At 53.5% G+C, this 16,596-nt stretch overlaps 1 protein-coding gene across 6 annotated transcripts in view; it reads right to left on the bottom strand.

Moving 5' to 3' along the window:
* Positions 1 to 7,555: 7,555 nt before the first annotated feature.
* Positions 7,556 to 16,596, bottom strand: part of LOC122695587 — a 154,638-nt gene continuing 145,597 nt past the window's right edge. For all 6 annotated transcript variants that reach the window (XR_006341423.1, XR_006341422.1, XR_006341425.1 and 3 more), the window contains one exon: positions 7,556 to 11,859. Coding sequence is in view for 1 of the 6 variants with exons in the window: in XM_043905669.1 (XP_043761604.1) it covers positions 11,750 to 11,859 (110 nt within the window). In the remaining 5 variants the exon portion in view is untranslated. The remainder of the gene's footprint in view (positions 11,860 to 16,596) is intronic.

The raw sequence follows: 16,596 nt of genomic DNA, 5'->3' as shown, positions 1-16,596 counted from the left end.
TGCGGCAGAATCCAGCCGAGAAGGGACGTCGGAGATGCCACCTGGCGCCCAGTGGGTAGAGCCTCCTGCGTTGCTGGGCTCCATGGCGGGGGGCAGGGCAGTGAGTACACCAGGAGGCAGTCCTCACCCAAGCGGGTCTTTGCTGCAGTGGGGCTTTCTGTCAAAGGGACTCCAGGATTTAAAACGTCCAGTGCCCAGGTTAGATGCAGGAGACAGGGTGCCCAGGGCTGGTGCACCGGGATGACCCTGAGGGATGGGATGGGGAGGGAGGTGGGAGGGGGTTCAGGATGGGGAACACATGTACACCCTGGCGGATTCATGTCAATGTATGGCAAAAACCACCACAATATTGTAAAGTAATTAACCTCCAATTAAAATAAATAATTAAAAAAAAAATCCAATCAGAAAATTCTAGGATGTTGCTCAGAGTGTAGTTTAGACACTCTGACCAATAATCTTTGGGGGGGCTTCTTGGAAGCTAATGCTTATGCTTAGAAAAGGCACAACATGAAGGGTTTTCTCTTTGCCTTTGGACTGGTTCTTAGCTAGAATGTGATTGTCTTGTTACAATGCATGGGACAATCTATGACATAATATACATTCAAATATTGTGAAATAAAATAAAATGTCATGTGCCTATCTCACCTTGTAAGAGTGAAAATGGTCTCCCTCTGCGACCTTGCCTCTGTAAGCTCTGCCCAGCGAAGGGCTGCCTGCCGGGCTGGAGGGGAAAGATGCCGATGAGCAGGAGATGGGGGCGGACAGGAGCGGGCTGTGGCCGGTGCCTCCTGCTCGGAGTCTCGGCCTTGACCTCTCCCTCCCTCCACCCCCAAATCTGGAAGCCAGGGCAGAACCAGACTCCTCCCCGCCTGCTGGGTGCTTTCCTCCTCTGCAATCTGCTTTCCACCAAACAAAAAAGAAAAGTGTTCTAAATAGAGCGGAACTGAGGATGGGCTGCAGCCCGGATGAAGTCTTCCCCTCCCTGGAGAACCCAGCATGCCCCATGGAGGGCTGGCCCACCCCCAGCGCCTCTTATTCAAAGCATTCTTGACCCCGGAGCGCACGCGCCCACCCCTGACGGCAGGCACGGCGCTGCCACGAATGGATTCTGCTTCTGCAGCACTTTGCCTGCACTGGAGCCCTCCTCCCGTTCCCCAGACACCTTCTCAGGCCTCCTCTCCCTGTCGGTACTCTCTAGGGAACCCTGTTTCAGGTGGAGACCAGAGGCCTGATCCATCACTGCTCGCCATCAACTTGCCGAGGGACGTTGGGTGTTTAATTGACCCACCAGAACCTCGGAGGTCCCCAGACCAAAGTCCACGAACAAGGACCACAGTCTCTCACCAGGTCAGATTGCTGAACACTAATCTTTTTTTTTTTAAAGTGAGGATCTCCCATTGCTCTCGAGGGGACCTGGGCACCAGGTTGGGAGTGGATCTTTAGACATTCCTCCTCCTCGATTCTGGAAAAGTCCATGTAAGGCTCATCCCCACCAGGCACAGAGCCGGCAGCACACTTTGGGATCCAGGCTCAGCATGTGGTTCTGTGCCTTTCACTCATTATCACGTGTGTCCAGGATCATTCCAACACCAATCAGGTTTCATTGATGAGGGTCTCACACCCCCTGGAAGAAGAGCCCCTCAGAAGACAAGGAGTGAGAAAGTCCACAACCTCCAGAGGGGAAAGGTCTCGCTTTGCCATTCACCTTGTCACCAACTCATGACCCAGGTAAAGCCTGGGACAGGTGACCTGGTGACCCATCTGGGATGTCTTTGGGAGGAGGTGTAGGGGTGGCCATTGGGAAAGCCATTTGCAGTCTGGGGGGGCTCATGGAGAAGCTGTGGAGGGTGCAGACCCTGCCCTCCACCCCCAGCCTCTTCCTGAAGCCTCCACTGAGTCCAACCTTAAGGAATCCGAAGTCAGAGTCATCCCATGACTTGTCCGTGACTCAGCATCACTCTGCTCGCTCTTCACGGCCCCTCTGAATTCAGCACCTCCAAGAACATCAGTTCAGGCAACGCAGCAAAGGCAAGGAATTTAGGAAGTGAAGTGAATTTAAACTGAAAGTGAGGATTACCCACAGTGGCCACCCTCAGCACGGGGTGGGCCTCCCCTCCCCAATCCCCGCACAGAAGGAAAGCAGGGGGCAGAGGGGAAGGATGAAGGGGAGCGGGGGTTACAATCTGTAAACAGGGGGCTTCCCTGGTGGCGCGGGGGTAGACACGGGTTCACTCCTGGTGGGGGAAGATCCCACACGCCGCGGAGGAGCTGAGCCCGTGCGCCATAACGAGGAGCCTGTCCCTAGAGTCTGGGAGGCGCGGCTCCCGAAGCCCACACGCCTAGTCGGGGCCCTCAACAAGAGAAGACACCATGAGGAGACGCCTGAGCATCGCTGCAACTCGAGAGTAGCCTCCACCCGCTGCAACCGCAGAAACGCCCGCGCGGCAACAGAGACCCAGCACCGCCAAAAGTATTTAGATAAAAATTCTCTTTAAAAAAATCGGCAAACAGGGGCCCTTCATAACACAACGCATTTGTAAACAAGATTAATCACTGTTGGAAATTGTTCGGTTCTCCCCTCCCCCCCGCCCCCAGTGAAATCTGTTTCAGAGCTGGGGGTGGGCGGGGGAAGGAGTCTTCTCTGTGTCCTTTCTTACAAGTCTGGTTCAGAGCACTGAAAAAAATAAAAAAAATACAAATGCTGAAACAAGGTGTTTTTTCCCCCTCTGGATGAACTGTTTTACAATAAGCTACCTGCTGGAGTCAGGAAACCCGAGATCAATGGCTTTCAGCTCCCGCAGAAAACTCACACGAAGCGGGTGCTCTTGCTGAAGAGCCTTCACAGAGAGACAGTCACCCACACACAGCCCTTTGCGCACGTTCCAGCTTTTATCTGGAGCCATTTCTCTCCTCTGCTTCACCTCCTTCCCGCCTTCTCCATGGAGAACGGCTTCCATCCCAGGGCAAAACTCCCCCCCCGCCAACCCATGCCTTGGCCTTGTCTGGAGCCGAAAGAGTGATGCTTCCATCATCAGAGGAAGGCTGGGGAGGGGCTGCTCCCTGGGCCCTGAGACGGAGCCCAGTTTCTTTACCATTAGGTGTGTGATGCTCAGAGTGGGGAGAAGTGCCCAAAATCAAAATAAATAGCAACGGAAACAGGGAGCCCCTCCCTGGGCAGGGTAATTGCTCAGCATGAGCGTTAATCCAAACACATGAGAAAAATGGTTCCTGTTGAAGGACCCGGCGAGGAACACTCCTAACTGGAAAGGAAATGTGTTTACAACATTTTATTTGCTCCTTAGTTTTTAATGCTGCTCTGGCCCCGCGTCCTGTAAACAGACCAGCCTTTCCATTCTCCCGCGGTGCCAGCAGAGCCGAAGATGGAACACACGAGCCGGTGCCAGAAATCTTGGGCGACGGAGGTCTCATAGCTACAAGAACCCACGCCCAGCCAGGGGTGGGCGGGGAGCTGAGAGGGGAGCTTGTTGGGCAACAGTGGAGGAGAAGGGTGTGATTTGAAATCTAGGTGTGAAAATGGAGAGAAGGCTGCCTGGATTGTGAGATCAGACCCTTCCTCTCCCTGGGGGGAGGAGGCAACAGAAAGTCTCCGTGAACCCGATGTGTCCATCTGATCGAGAATTCTGCAGAGCTTCCTTGGTTTGTAGGGGCACTCAGCAGGTTCGGCAGAGAACTTGGCCTTGGGGAGGAAAAAGCTTGACCAGTATTAGGGTCGCATGAAGCTGACTTGGTGTTGAGTGTCCCCAGGAAGTGGAATCACTGTTCCGAGGGCCAGTACCCAGGGATTAGCATCTATGTTCCTGACTGGAACTCAGTTCTAGCCCCTTAAAACAAACCAAGTAGCCGAAAGAGCGCACCAGAGCTGGGGAGATTCAGTGATGCCTCGTTCATGTTGGGGAAACACAGACGTTGCGGCAGAGTTCGCATCTGAAGTCTTTTCCCACACAGATGCAGAGATCTCGTGAGCCCAGGGTCCCAGCATAGAGCTAAAAGCCCATGTTTATTGAACGCCGTGTCCCTGGCATCATTCTAAGTGCCACACCGGCAATAACTCATCTAAACCTTATGAAGCCGCTTAGAGACGAGGCTAAGATACGCCCTGGAAGTGTCACTGCTAGAGGCCAGGTGGTGCCCTAAGGCAGGAACCTGAGTTTCTGAATATGTGCCTGAAAAAGAGCATCCTGCCTCCACAACCGCCATCGCACATGCTCCTGAGGGCCGACCGGGGAAGACGCCTTAGACAAAGCAACAGAGATTTGGGGCTCTTTTGTCACAACAGCCTGCCATGACTGATGCAGTTTGCATAGAGAACTGCGACACTGTCCTTAGGGCAGGGACCTTCCAGGACCTGCTTTAGGGCAGGTCATTCAATCTCCCTCACCTAACTCTCATCACCCATGACAACAAGGTCTTCATGCCATCTCACAAAGTTGCTGTGAGATTCACATGAGAAGTGTTGCCAGGAGCTTTCAAACCCCATCGCCCTGTAAGACATCGGGCTGCATTCTTCTCTTTTTGTTGGAGTATAATTGCGTTGCTCTGCTGTGGTGGTTTTCTGATGTACAATGAACAGTGAACCCGCTGTACGTATGCATTCTCCCCTCCTTACTGAGCCGCCCTCCCAGCCCCCGCCCCCCGCAAGGTCATCACCCAGGTGAGTCTCCCGGGCTTCCCACTCGCTGTCTGTTACACACGGTACTGTTTATGTGTCGCTGCTCTCTCAGCTCACCCCACCGTCCCCCTTCCCGCCCTGGGCCCACCTGTCTGTTCTTTATGCCTGCGTGTATTATTTTCCTAACTGCCTGGTTTTTCTTGGCCAAGTGTCTTATCATCTCTTGAACGTTTGATATTGGTCCTGGCGACCAGAGCCCACAGATGACACCCACTTTGTCCGAATTCTAACTTTACTCATCTGTGTGAAGAAGAGGGGGTGGTCTTTGAGATCGTCTCTTCCCCCCAAAAGAAACTTCTGCCTACCTTGCTGCTCCCCTCCCCACAGAAAGGCTGGTTAATCAGATGGCAAATGGGAGCAGTCTCTCCTCTCCTTGGGTCTGCTTGCTCTAGAGTGATGTCTCTCCCTTTGCTTTCTGTCCTCAAGTGTAAAGCCCTTGGACCTAGGACGGACCATTCCTCAGGAGGATGTGCCCTTGGACCTAGGACGGACCATTCCTCAGGAGGATGTGCCCTCAGACCTAGGAAGCCCATCCCCTTTAGCAGGGAATTTGGTCACCATTGTCCAACTTCTCTGTTTGCAACTTGCTGGAAACATTTACTATGGGGTGGAGAGTAGGCAGGCAGTATCATCCACCCAGATTCCCCAGGAATACTAACTGTGAGTTTATTTGCCAAAAGCAATTCATGGTTTTATATATGCAGTTCTTGACCAACCAGACTGTAAATAAGATCCTAAAGGCAAAGGATATCCCATATGTCTTGTGCTTTTCTTCTATTTCTCTCCCCATTAGACACAGTGAAATTCTTTAGCAATTGTGATCTAAACTTCTGATTTTCAATTTTTCTTTCCTGTCTTAAAAATCACTCTGCATGCATGCTAAGTGTCTTTAGTCGTGTCTGACTCTTTGTGACCCTATGGGCTGTAGCCCACCAGGCTCCTCTGTCCGTGGAATTCTCCAGGCAAGAACACTGGAGTGGGTTGCCATGCCCTCCTCCAAGGGATCTTCCCGACCCAGGGATCAAACCTGTGTCTCTTATGTCTCCTGCATTGGCAGCAGGGTTCTTTACCAATAGCGCCACCTGGGAAGCCCCTAAAAATGGCCCTAGCTCTCAGATAACTGGTAAAAAAAAAACCAGGCATATTCTATTTCAAGAAGAAATTCTGCAGAAAAACCAACCAATCAAGAAACAAGCACATTTTTTTCTGCTGTTCAGGAAACACTTTATTGATTAATAGGCAGTCAAACAAACAAACAAACAAATAAAAAAACACCAGGCAAGTTTAGTGGTACACACAGTAACAGATCATGAATAGGGAAAATCAACTCCACATCTTCCTTGTATACCTACCAGGTAAAAGCCACAAGGCTACGACTCAAGACTTCGTAACTGCAGGTCTCCAATGACCTTGGCTGTGGCAAGGGACCCCAAAAGGCTGATCCCCTTTCCTTACCATAGCACCTTTTGTATGTCATTTACTCTGCTTATTCTGAACTTGTTTTAAACTTTTCTCCCAATACTCTGTTTCTCTCATAAAAGCAGAAACTGGGTCACCTCTTACACTTTCAAACTTATTCCTTTTGGGGTCCCTAGCCAATGCCAGATGCTTTAAGAGAGTGTGACAGAGTGGGAGGTCACAACTGATTGAGAGGGAATAATAAACCCAGGAAGGCTTCCTAGAGCAGGCAGCATTTGAAACGACCTTTAAGGATGAACAGGATTTCAGCAGCCTGGCTGCCCAACATAGACTCATCCAGGAAGAACTGCCAGAGGATTAAAACTCACGCTGAATTCAATCAAAAATCACCACTGGAGTGTGAAAGGAACTTTCCTAATTCAGCAATTCCAGAACATTTCCCCGCTCTTGACTGCTTGAGTAGTGGTGGGGAACCGCTATATCCAGGTGGGCTAGCACGAAGTCTTCTCCACGGACGGTTAGCAGGGTGGCCTGGAAAAGGGCCTTGGAGGTCTGACATGGAGCAATGTGCATTGGTATGGTGTACCCCTCAGTGGGTGGGTATCAGGGACCACCATCGAGGAGACCTGAGTGCCTGGGTCTCTACCTGAGTGCCTGGATCTCTGCCTGGGCACCTGGGTCTCTACCTGAGTGCCTGGGTCTCTGCCTGGGCACCTGGGTCTCTGCCTGATTACCTGGGTCTCTACCTGAGTGCCTGGGTCTCTGCCTGGGCACCTGGGTCTCTACCTGAGTGCCTGGGTCTCTGCCTGGGCACCTGGGTCTCTGCCTGGGCACCTGGGTCTCTACCTGAGTGCCTGGGTCTCTACCTGAGTGCCTGGATCTCTACCTGGGCACCTGGGTCTCTACCTGGGCACCTGGATCTCTACCTGAGTGCCTGGGTCTCTACCTGAGTGCCTGGATCTCTACCTAGGCACCTGGATTTCTACCTGAGTGCCTGGGTCTCTATCTGGGCACCTGGATCTCTGCCTGGGTACCTGGGTCTCTATCTGAGTTCCTGGGTCTCTACCTGAGTGCCTGGGTCTCTGCCTGGGCACCTGGGTCTCTGCCTGGGCACCTGGGTCTCTACCTGAGTGCCTGGGTCTCTGCCTGGGCACCTGGGTCTCTACCTGAGTGCCTGGGTCTCTGCCTGGGCACCTGGGTCTCTGCCTGGGCACCTGGGTCTCTACCTGAGTGCCTGGGTCTCTGCCTGGGTACCTGCAGCTGCAGCGCTCCAGACTGAAGATGTTTCCAGCAAAGGGTAAAGAACATGCCGTCTAGTTTGGTTCCGCTGAGGCTCATTCTTAGAAACTGGAGAGACTGGATGGCTGTCCAACCCCTGGGGACTGGATATCGCCTCAGGTTCTTGGCCTTACCTGATCAACAGAAATTGATGACAGACCAGACAAGAAATTCAGGCAGGCTTGATTCGGGCTCCTGCTACAGCAGTGGGCAATGAAAACAAGTCACAGGCCCTCTTCCTCGCTCCCCAAGTGGAGGGAGCTGGCTCCTCCCATGGGGTGAGGGCAGGAAGCAGGTCTGGGGTCAGGCAGAGTGGGGGCCTGGGTGGGCAAACCTGGATGGCGCTGTGTGCAGGGGACACGTGAAGGGCCCTGCTTTTGCTCCCGACCCCCTGTTTTTGCTCCAGGAGCCTCAAAAGCAGCAGCTGGGTTTTGAGTCTTTCTGTATGTTATTGTCCAGCATTTTCCCCAGCTGCATATCACAGTCACGTCTAGTCCTTACAGTCTCTGTATTTTATGCTGGACGAGATGCTTTCTAGGTACAGCGGTGTCCCAGGTCCCAGCCGGACTCATGCGGAGAGTGACAAGCCCGGTCAGTTCACTGTGAGGCATTTCAGGCTGAAATCATGTGTTCACTGTGAAAAAACTTAGAAACCAAGAGGTCTGTGTCTTTTTTCCAGTGGTGGTGGTGATGCGTATTTTAATGAGAGGCACAAGCTTCGCCCAACAGCCTGGGACCTGAGTTTTGAAGCGCTCAGGGTGGAGGAGGGAGCAGACCCCCCAAGGACCAGCTGGTGAGTTCGAAGCCTCGAGCCACTGCACCACGGTCATGGTTAACCCCCGGGGCAGCTGGAGCCCTGAACACAGGCGCTTCACACCCAGGACGACAAGGCTTCCACACTCTGTCTTCCCCGGCTCACCAAAGCCCAGAGTTGAGTTATCGGAGGAGGTGGGAGCTGGGGGGGGGGGGAGCAGGGGCGGGGGGCAGGCAAGGAGGAAGGAAATAAGAAGGAGACAGAAAAAATCTTTTTTAAAAAACCCTTCGACAGAATCTGATAACCTGGAGTACACGGTGATCGGTGCCGGACAGCATACAAACGCCAAAAGGCAAGTTCCAGGACAGGCCAACTTAAGACTTGATATTTGCCTTTCACTGAGCAAACTAATAAATCCCCTACAGTTTTAGCCACGCAGAGCTCCCAGTTTTTATTTATTGGTCAAGACGGCAGGCAGGTTTTTTTTCTCCCTCCCGGTCACCCCAGGCAAACAGCGGTCCCCCTCCCCCTGGCCTGTCATCAGTCTGAATGTCTATTTGCCTTCTCCTTCGACAAACTCTTGCTCGGTGCAGCTGACAACAAGTGCAAACAGCTTTGAAGGAGTCGTTGGTAATGGACTTCCTAAGACTGCCCTGTCTTTGGCTGGTGTGGCCAAAGGCAAAGCAAGAGTTACCCGTCAGCCATGGGGTGCGTCAGACAAGGCTTAGAACTTGACACACGGGAGGAGAACGTGGAGGACCATTAAGACCACCCCCTACCTCTCCCATTTTATTGATGGGAAAACTGAGACCTGGAGAAAAAGGCTTGAGTGACTTATACATGATCTTGGAGCAAGCTGAAATTAACCCGGGGACTGCCCTGGAGGTCCAGTGGTTAAAACTCTTTGCTTCCATTGCAAGAGGCGTCAGTTCAATCACTAGTCGGGGAACAAAGATGTTGATAAATCAACACACAGACAAACAACTGCTGGATACTTTTTAAAAACTTAAGGGAAGAAGAAATTACGGCTAGGACTAGAGCCAGAGAGAAAAAAAAAAATAGCAGATCTTTTAAGTCATGAACTATGTCTCTCCACATGACGACACTGTGGACGGCAGGGCTAGAAGAGGTTTTGGGGGATGAGTGACGTGACTCCCTCATTTTACGTGGAAGGAACTAGGAAGCGGGACATTCTGGGACAAAAACTCAGGTCTCCCTGTCTCCCCACTCTATGCTTTTTTTTTAATCAGTGTAAGACACACAGCTGGACCCAGAAATGAAATGCCTTTGGCTCGCTATCAGATGGAGAAATTGACACATGTGGACACTTGGCCACCCATGAAGTACTCCTTAGAATCCTGCTGTCCCCTCTAAGGCTAAACATCATCCAACCTTCTCTCCCAGGTCTCTCTCAAGCTGCCAGAAAGGCTGCCTCCCCCAGGGCCTGCCCATCCCGCATCCGATGCTGGAAACGGGATTCCTGCACTAGTCAGGGGTAGATCTAGATAAGAGCGATGCTCTAGACCACTTCAGGCTCTGGGGATTTGGGATTCGATGTGGATGAGAAGAGAAGAAAAGAGGGAAAAAGAGGAAACTGCTGCTTTTGGCACCACAGTGGGACTTCTTCTGGAACCAATGACCATGTGTGGGATATAAAAATGAAGGAAACATCTGAAATGAGTCCTTTTTAAAAAAAAAAAAATGACCCCCGGGAGCTGGTCAGTGTTCCTTCAACGGCAGTGAAGGCAGGGAGATTCAGGACAGAGGGAAAGACCCACGTGCGGGAGGTTGGGTCTTAATCTCGACAGGTGTGCGATGACAGAGTCGTTTCTAGATGCTTGCGTGCTCATCTCTACTCTAGTAGGTGATGACCTCCGCCCCCTGCGCCAGGGCCACCACACAAGATGAGCATGGTTAGATGAGATGCTTAAGCCTGTCTTTCAGCAGAAGAGATAAAGCCGTGATCCTCTGACAAGAAGCAACAACTTCAGGATGGCATGCAATCCTGAAAGCCTGGCTTTAACTAACCTGGAAAGAACCTGTAATTTGCCTTCAGGTTGTTCTCACTTGTCACGAGCACCCCAGACTGGGGCTGGCGCAACCTCCTTCTCCTCTCTCCCCCGCGACCACTACCTAGTTCCGCTGCCTTATCCCAGATAAAGCCAGTGTCTGGAAAGGGAAGGGAATTGGGGGAGGGGAGTTCCGAGGCAACAGCATCTGAGTTGACCTTGAAGGTTATCCAGGAGACTTCAGACAGAAAGCACACACTTCGGCCCAATTTACACGCCCCTGATATTTTAAGGGACCCTAGAGGTCAAAGGAATTTCAGGAAGTGTTCCAGTCAACTCCTTCACTCTCCAGACAACGCCATCCCAAAGGTTTTTAGCTCTTAGTCTGTCTAGCTGAGATGCAGAAATTTTCTTCCTGGCTCTTATTCTATACAAATGTGTCACTCACACACACACACACACACACACACATCCCATAGTCTATTTTCCATTGTTTCCAGTGACTGTATTATTTTTGTTTCATCAGGAGCTGTTTTGTTCTCAACAGAAAAGGTTTACTTCATCAACAGGACTTGGGTTTTGTGGGGCCCCATCTGTGGTCCGGACACAATGGAGAGGGTCCTCTAGAAACCCCATCAACTCTGGCTGCTGGATAGCCTGTAATGAAGCACGGTGTTCTGACGTGGACTCCGACTGCCCCGCTGGGAGCTGATCACGCATCTGTATCAACAGAAGACGTGTTCGTGTTCTGCTCCTCCAGACGCACACCTGCGTGCAATCCGAACCAAGAAAGTGGAACGTGGGCAACGCTAGTCTTCAGGATCCAGCTCCCTGCAAGAGCCCTTCCAATGTCCTAGCATCTTTAGAGCCTGAAGGATTTCTGCACAGACCTGCATCAGTCTGGAGCCTGCAGGACCAGACCCCACATCCACGAGGAGGGATGCTCTTCCAAGGCTGCTTGTACTCCAACGTGCAAACACCAGCCTTTTTAGAAGGAGCAAAATGTAAGATCAGTTGACGTACGTGTAGTGAACTATTCACTCTGTATCCAGCTGAGAAGTGATGGAGTTAAAGAGAACTGCTAAGTCCAAAAGCACAGCAGACGTGGGAAGTGGGGAGCATGAAAGAATGCAGGAGAAAATCCTCTGGTTTCCAAGGACGGGTGGGGGGCGGTCTGAAGATCAGGCACCAGCAGAAGGAGTTATAAGGTCCAGGATCACGGCAGCCCCTTCAGCTGGAGGTGGCCTCCTGTTCACGCAGGTCAACACAGACAGGATTCCTCAGGCCGAGGTTCTTTGCTTTCTCCTCAAACATCTTCTTAAATCCAGAAGCTCCTTTAGCCTCCAGAACGTGTGTGTGTTAGTCACTCAGTCACATCCAACTCTTTGCAACCCCATGGACCTGTAACCTGCCAAGTTCCTCTGTCCCTGGGACAAGAATACTGGAGTGGGTTGCCATTTCCTTCTCCAGGGGATCTTCCTGACCCAGGGATGGAACCCGGGTCTCCTGTGTTGCCTGCAGATTCTTTACCAACTGAGCCACCAGGGAAGTCCATTCTCCAGAACAAGACTTCTCACTCCAATCCAGAGCGCTTGCCTCTTAAGAGAAGGTCCCATCGTAGCTCCGTGGGGTCTTCATGGTTACACTGAGGTTCCTGGTGGGGGCTGAGGGCGAGAGGAACAGTTCTCCACCTGTCCTGCCTTGCAGGCCTGTGGACCAAAAAAAAAAAAAACAGCATCAGAGTGAGATTCTAATGCCTTCTGTCCTTTCAATGGATGGCTTTCTACAACGAACATCACCTTCCTGCCTTTAACCCAGAATGTTCTAGCTACTGAACAGAACACTGCTGTTGTTCTTTAGTTGCTCAGTTGTGTCCAGCTCTTTGTGACCCCCAAGGACTGTAGCCTTCCAGGCTCCTCTTTCCACGGCATTTCCCAGGCAAGAATGATGGAGTGGGCTGCATTTCCTTCTCCAGGGGAATCTTCCCAACCCAGGGATCGAACTGCACAGGCAGGCAGATTCTTTACTGCCGAGCCTCCTGGGAAGCCTGACGCTCCTTCAAGCAGTATTTTACTTAAGGTGGGGGAAAGGCCTGTTTACACTGTTCAAGTTTCCTTGGTGACTCAGATGGTTAAAAAAAAAAAAATCCACCTGCCAACGCAGAAGACCCAGGTTTGATCCCTGGGTAGGGAAGGCAACCCACTTCAGTATGCTTGCCTGGAGAATTCCATGAACAGTGGAGCCTGGCGGGCTACAGTCCATGGAGTCGCAAAGGATCAGACATGACTAAGTGACTAACAACATACTGTTCAAGGAACTCTGTTCACTGCATCATTGCTGGGAACCCTCACGCAAGCCTTACCACTACACCACGGTTGATTTTAAAAACCAAACACAGCTCAAAAGAAGTGGACAATCCTGTTTTTCAACCTGTGAGCTCTGGGGTCAGGAGCACGGAGGGGTCAGATCACCCAGTTTACAGATGAAGAAATCGAGGCACAGAGGGGCCACACTTAGGACAGGATGGCCAGCACCTGGTCCCTAAGCCTGATGTCCACTCCAGCTGGAACAGCCCTCTGCTCCCACAGGTGGCCGTCCACTCAGGTGTGTCCTACTCTCTGCGACCCCACGGCCTGCAGCACACCAGGCTTCCCTGTCCTTCGCCGTCTCTCAGTTTTCTCAAACTCATGTCCATTGAGTCCATGATGCCATCCACCCATCTCATCCTCTGTCGCCCGCTTCTCACGAGACCCTTAACAACCAGTTAGGAGATGATCCAGGGTGGATAGGGGAGGAAGTGGAAAAATACGATTTAACACATCTCCCTTCGGCACTGCTGACGGTAAATACATGAAGATGGACTTGGCCTTATGCATTCCTGGCTTCCCACTACCCCATCTAACTCCCCGTTTCTGAGCAACAAATACACTAAGTACCACGAAACACCCTCACGGGACTTCCTCGTCTTAAAATTGCTGAGACCTTCCCTGGCAGCTCCGCTGGTAAAGAATTCACCTGCAATGCAGGAGACCCCCTTTCGATTCCTGGGTCAGAAGTTCCTCTGGGGAAGGGACAGGCTACCCACTCCAGTATCCCTGGGCTCCCCTGGCAGCTCAGCTGGTAAGGAACCCGCCTACAATGCTGGAGGGCCTGGGTTAGATCCCTGGGTTGGGAAGGGATCTTTCCAGGACCGAACCCGGGTCTCCTGCATTGGCAGGTGGATTTTCTTACCATCTGAGCCACCAGGGAAACTTGAACAGTTTAAATAGGCCTTTTCTCCCCCTTAACTAAAATACTGCTTTTAGAAGCAGCGTTGGGCTTCCTAGGCGGCCCAGGGGTAAAGAATCGGCCTGCCAAGGCAGGAGGTGTGAGTTCAATCCCTGGGTCGGGAAGATCCCCTGGAGGAGGGCATGGCAACCCACTCCAGCGTTCTTCCCTGGAGAATCCCCATGGACAGAAGAGCCTGGCGGGCCACAGTGCTCGGGCTGGCACGGAGTCGGACAGGACTGAGCGACCGAGCACACACACAGTTACGGATGCAGATAAATCTGGGCTCCCCGTGTCTCTGACTTCGTCACCGCCAGCCCATGAGAAATCACCTGCAAATCGGCTCGTTCACAAGCACCACGTGGGGTGAGATGCTGAGAAGGCAGACAGAAGCCAGACAGGCACGCTCCACTCCTGTGGGCCACAGCAGAGAGGCAACACTGGCAGAGCCTGAGGCCGGAAGGGCCTCTGCATCAGAGGGCCGTGCGCGGAGGGCGCGGGGTGCAGGGGGCCAACAGGCCCCTCTGCCCCCCATGGTCCTGTGAGGTCGCGACTCAGCCTGGCGCGAGGGAGCTCTCCTTCCTGGGGGCTTGGGCTGTGATGAAGGGGTGGGGATGTGTGGGCTGTGATGAAGCCAGAGAGAGGGGTGTTGACGGTCAGAGACGGCAGGACGTGACCATAAGCGCCTTGGGGAGGGAGAAGATGCCTCAAGACGTGTGCCTGCGGGAGCACTTCGGAAGGACAGAGTCTGCAGGCAGGAGTCAGCTCCCCCAAAAGCCCGCGCAGCAGCCTTCACAGAAGCACCCTGGGGCTCCAGGCAGCCATGAGGGAGACTGGAAGCCTCTCCCTCCAGACACTCTCTCTCCCTGGGACCCCGAAATGCCCCCAACGGCCCCAAAGTTCTGCTAAACTTTCTGGTTTCCACGTTCCCCCTCCTCAGACGCCTGAACCAGCGAGGACCAGGGAGAAGGCCTTTCCCCAGGGAGACGCACAAGGCCAGCAAATGAACTGGCAGCTGCCCGTGAATCACTCGGGGACTTCCTTCTCGTCTCCCGGCAACCGCATGCACTCGGCACCGGGACATTAAACACAGAGGGGAACGTCGGGAGGCATGCGCAAAACAAAACAAAAAGCCAAACACCCCGCCGCTCCCCCCACTGCCCGACTCATCCCACAGCCCACAGACCCAGCCAAGGGGGCCAGGGCGGGGGGAGGGCAAGGGTGGACACGAGAGCGTCCACCCAGGGGAGCAGAACGAGGTTAGGACCAGCCTCAGCAGGGCCGGACACACCCTCGCCCCACACCAAACCCTTCTGGGTCTAGCGTTTGTATTTGGCCAAAGACACACCTCTGTTAGCCTAGAGAAAGGCACTGGGCCAGCAGATTAGTGGGCACCTGGAGATCTGAAAGATCACTTAGAAACCCAGACTTGGGGGTGGGGTGGGGGTGGGTGGGAAGCTGACGGTGGTTGAGACGCCGGGTCGGCTTCCCCGCCTCTCCCCGCAGCATCATCCTCCAGGTTAAGGCAGCTGCTAACGTCAGGGCTGGGTCCCCTCCCCCCGTCTTTTCCCTCGAATGTTTCCCTGCCCGTTGCTATGGCCACTAGGAGCTGGTTAGACAGGACTCCAACATGCCGCCTTGCCCTTCAGACCCTGCTTCTTTGAAAACACCCAGGACAGAAGGAGAATGCATGTTAAGAGTCTACAGGTGGAACAACCCCTGGAGAAAAACTGGGGACCAGGAAAGGAAGAACAGTAGTGCCAGGAGGGCCCCTGCGAAAGGCTGAGTGCGTGTGCACGCACGCTCAAGTCGGGCCTGACTCTGCCACCCCAGGGACCGAGGCCCGCCAGGCTCCTCTGTCCTCGGGACTCTCCAGGCAAGAACACTGGAGTGGGTCGCCATGCCCTCCTCCAGGGGATCTTCCCGACCCAGGGATGGAACCCGCATCTCTTGCTTCTCCTGCATTGGCAGCCAACAGGTTCTTTACCACTGTGCCACCTGGCAAGCCTGACATGCTGAATATCAGCCCCCAAAGATACATCGTAATACCCCTCCAACCTGTGAATGTCACCTTCTACAGCCTAAGAGACCGCGCAGGTGTGAGCAAGTCAAGGATCTTGAGAGGCAGAGATTGCCTTGGATGACTGGGGGAGAGGGGACACGTATACTCACAAGTGTCCTAATAAGGGGGAAGCAGAGGGGGAGGATGTGACACAGGAGAAGGAGCAGGAGGTGTGACAACAGGGGCGGGAGGCTGGAGGGAGTGTTTCAAGGCAGGAAGCAGGAGGCAAGGGAAGCAGGCCGTCTCCAGAGGCTAGAAAGGCCAAGAAATGAACCCTTCCCCAGAGTTTTCCAAAGGAAAACAACCCTGCAGACACCTCGACTTCAGCCCAGTGAAAGTGGCCGATGAAAGAGACCGTGAGAGAAGAAATGAGTGTGGCTTCAAGCCACTACGTTCGTGATGATTTTCTTGCAGCATATAGGGAATCAGGCTTGTCAATCAGGGCACACACCGTCTGCTTCCCCACAAACCAAGAGAAGAGGGTTGCTGGCTGCTCTTGGTTGGGGTTGGGCGGCTGACGCTGGGATGAAGTCTGAGGCACTGGAGGATGCTCAGCTACACCCCTGGCCTCTAGCCTCGAGAAGCCAGGAGCAGCCCTGCTCAGGGCGACCACTGAAAACGCCTCGGACACGGCGTGTGTCTGGCATTGGGGGTGGGGGGTGGGGAACAGCGGAATCCCTCCCACGGACAATCCCTGCCTCTGAGGTGCAGCCCGTTCTTGACTTCGGCTGCACCTGAGAACGACCTGGCAAGGTTTTCAAAACTCCCATGCCTGGGACTCAGCCCCATCTGGGGAAGCCGGAATCGCTCAGGGCGGGACGAGGCAGCAGTTAGAGCCAGGCCGCTGATTCCGATGGGCGGCGGGTGCTGAGAACCGCTGCACGTTGCCAAGGGCCAGCGAGCCCAGGGGAGAGAAGAAGAAGGCGGCGATACACCTGAGTCCCGCCGACAGCCAGGACGCAAGATGCCCCGAGGCAGAAACCGCCCCCAGGCTCACCAGGGCAGACTTGGGAACGCACATCCCGGCTGCCAGACCGGTGACTGGCTGGCCTGGGATTCCTGGTGGCTGTGTCACCTCGTTTCCCGTCAGAATAGGGTGGATGCCCTGCAGGAAGGT

The sequence above is a fragment of the Cervus elaphus genome, chromosome 5, assembly GCF_910594005.1.
Source record: "Cervus elaphus chromosome 5, mCerEla1.1, whole genome shotgun sequence".
Classification (NCBI taxonomy): Eukaryota; Metazoa; Chordata; class Mammalia; order Artiodactyla; family Cervidae; genus Cervus; species Cervus elaphus.
Note: the sequence above shows the minus strand (reverse complement) of the source record. Positions and strands in the feature narration are given on the sequence as shown.